The sequence below is a fragment of the Dipteris shenzhenensis genome, chromosome 11 (assembly GCF_047967505.1).
Source record: "Dipteris shenzhenensis isolate YYH24624 ecotype China chromosome 11, Dip_SZ_1.0, whole genome shotgun sequence".
NCBI lineage: Eukaryota > Viridiplantae > Streptophyta > Polypodiopsida > Gleicheniales > Dipteridaceae > Dipteris > Dipteris shenzhenensis.
Window position 1 is genome coordinate 31,737,651 of NC_141606.1, and position 2,215 is coordinate 31,739,865.

At 44.4% G+C, this 2,215-nt stretch overlaps 1 protein-coding gene across 1 annotated transcript; it reads right to left on the bottom strand.

Moving 5' to 3' along the window:
• Positions 1-777: 777 nt before the first annotated feature.
• Positions 778-1,792, bottom strand: LOC147896911 (histone H2A-IV-like). The gene is made up of 2 exons (XM_087381620.1): positions 1,538-1,792; positions 778-1,347 (listed from the first exon to the last, which is right to left on the bottom strand). Exons 1-2 carry the CDS (start codon positions 1,736-1,738, stop codon positions 1,111-1,113), a joined length of 438 nt encoding a protein of 145 aa, XP_087237746.1. The 5' UTR covers positions 1,739-1,792; the 3' UTR covers positions 778-1,110.
• Between the last annotated feature and the right edge of the window lie 423 nt (positions 1,793-2,215).

Consider the following 2,215-nt stretch of genomic DNA (forward strand, 5'->3'; position numbering starts at 1 on the left):
ACTAAACATGCACGCAATTTACCTAAACATGCACATGGTTGTGGCTTCTTGTATACCTAGAAAGAGACACTATTAACATTTGGAGAGGCAATAATGGTTTTTGAAACAAATAAAAGATGTGTCATTGAGAATAATGGGGAGCATAAATGCTTCTTTCATTTGATATGATACTTCTTGGAAATTTCTTTAAGCTAAATGTCTAAATTTAAAAATCTTTATCTATGGAGATCAATATTAAATAATTTGTTAGAGAGCTCCCCTTAGAGCAAGACAAAATAACCTATAAATAGAAACCTATAGAATAAAGGCTTCTTTCCAAGATTGGAGGTGTTGTAAAGTCCATGTACTACCATAGCTCCCAAAGGAATCAACACTAGGGATAAATCCTCTAAATCCCAACTCCTTTGACAAGTCCCCTAATCATGAAAGCTATTTAGGGCCTTACTAGACAAGATGGCTTGCATGCATAGCTTCTCAACTCCCTCAAGGCTCAACTAATATCACAAAATTTATGATACAATTGATGTGTCTTCAATTGGACAACTATGCTTCTCTTTGGAGGCCAAACAGTTACTACAGCCTACCCATTAGTGCAGGCCAATAATGGCCGTGGGGGCAGGCCTAAAAATCTGACGAGAAACTAAGCCAGATCAACATTTAAGCCGTGAGAATATAAGCCGTACGAACCTTCTATATACCGAATATGTCTCCATTACCGTGATGTGAGGGAAGACATCACTCTAAAGAAAAATTAAGGAAGACTCTCTGTGTCAAAATTTTCGCAGGTCAAAACTCACTGCTTGCGAATAGCTTCAGACACGCGGTCTCTTTTCCTCCGTGCTGGACTCACAAATTAAATTGTGCTAAATTTCACAGGCTGTTTAAAAGCAGACCTGAACAAGCCACCCGCTCCTCATTTAGTAACTCCTTCAAATCGAGTGGAGTCCCGGCCAGGATCCACTTATCCAAGAGAACCATGGAATGAATCCGACCCTGCATTCGCATCTGCTATCGTTTTAACGAAAGCAGCAATAAGCTGATATTCCAAGGACAGGTGGTGTTTCAAAACACCGGTAATAGAGGGAGAGCAAGTCGCTTCTCTGACAGAGATCACTTCTCAGCCTTCACAGTTTTGGCGGCCTTCTTCTCAGACTTCTCGGACTTCTCAGAAGACTTTTTGGGCAATAGAACCTGATGGATGTTTGGAAGAACGCCACCATACGCAATGGTTACACCTCCCAAGAGCTTCCCAAGTTCTTCATCGTTCCTGATTGCGAGCTGGATATGGCGAGGAATAATCCGATTTTTCTTGTTGTCACGGGCAGCATTCCCAGCAAGCTCGAGAACCTGGCCACCACCGAAAGAAAGATGAAGGCTCGGCATAAGAGTTCCACTGGTAAAGATCAAGCTTCATAAACAAAAATGGACTCGACAGCAAAGCCCACAGCAAAAGGCAATCGTCGCAGCAACCAGCAGGTTTCAGCTGGAAAAAAGAAAACGACGCAACAAAACTAGCTGGCTAGGGAGCAGAACAAACCTCTGCAGCGAGGTACTCGAGGACGGCAGCGATGTAGATGGGAGCACCGGTGCCAACGCGCTTGGCATAGCGGCCCTTCTTGAGGTAACGAGCGATACGACCGACGGGGAACTGGAGGCCAGCCTTGGAAGATTTGGAGACAGCTTTTTTCTTGGCCTTGCCACGGCCTGCGACACCCTTACCACCTTTGGAAGAATCCATGGAGAGCGAGAAGATTGAGCGAATTGCACTGGAAGTTGTGTGGCTATGACGGAATCAAAGCTCAAAAATGAAGATGACCAAGAAGGTGAAGATGAGCTCTTTTTATAACAACTCCTCTTTGTAAATTTCAAATTTGAATGATTTTTGGCGCCAACCATCGGACGCTCCTCATTCATTTTCATGGGACGGTCCAGATTCCCGATCCGTGCCACCTTTCCCTCCTCCAATCAGATCCCCCCACCACAACAGCCCTTTCTTACACCCTCCTCACGCTCCAACTTTTACATCCTCACTCTGGAAATTGTAGCTTTCTCTTGCGTACATGTGCACCACATTGCATCGTACAATCAAAATTGTGCGGTGCTGGGCAACTTGACGATACAACTCACTCGCATATTCTCGCAATGTCAGCCTCCTCCTGTTGATCCACAAGTTTTGCTCTCATGCTTCCTCTTTATCGTAGCTACAGTACAAAGC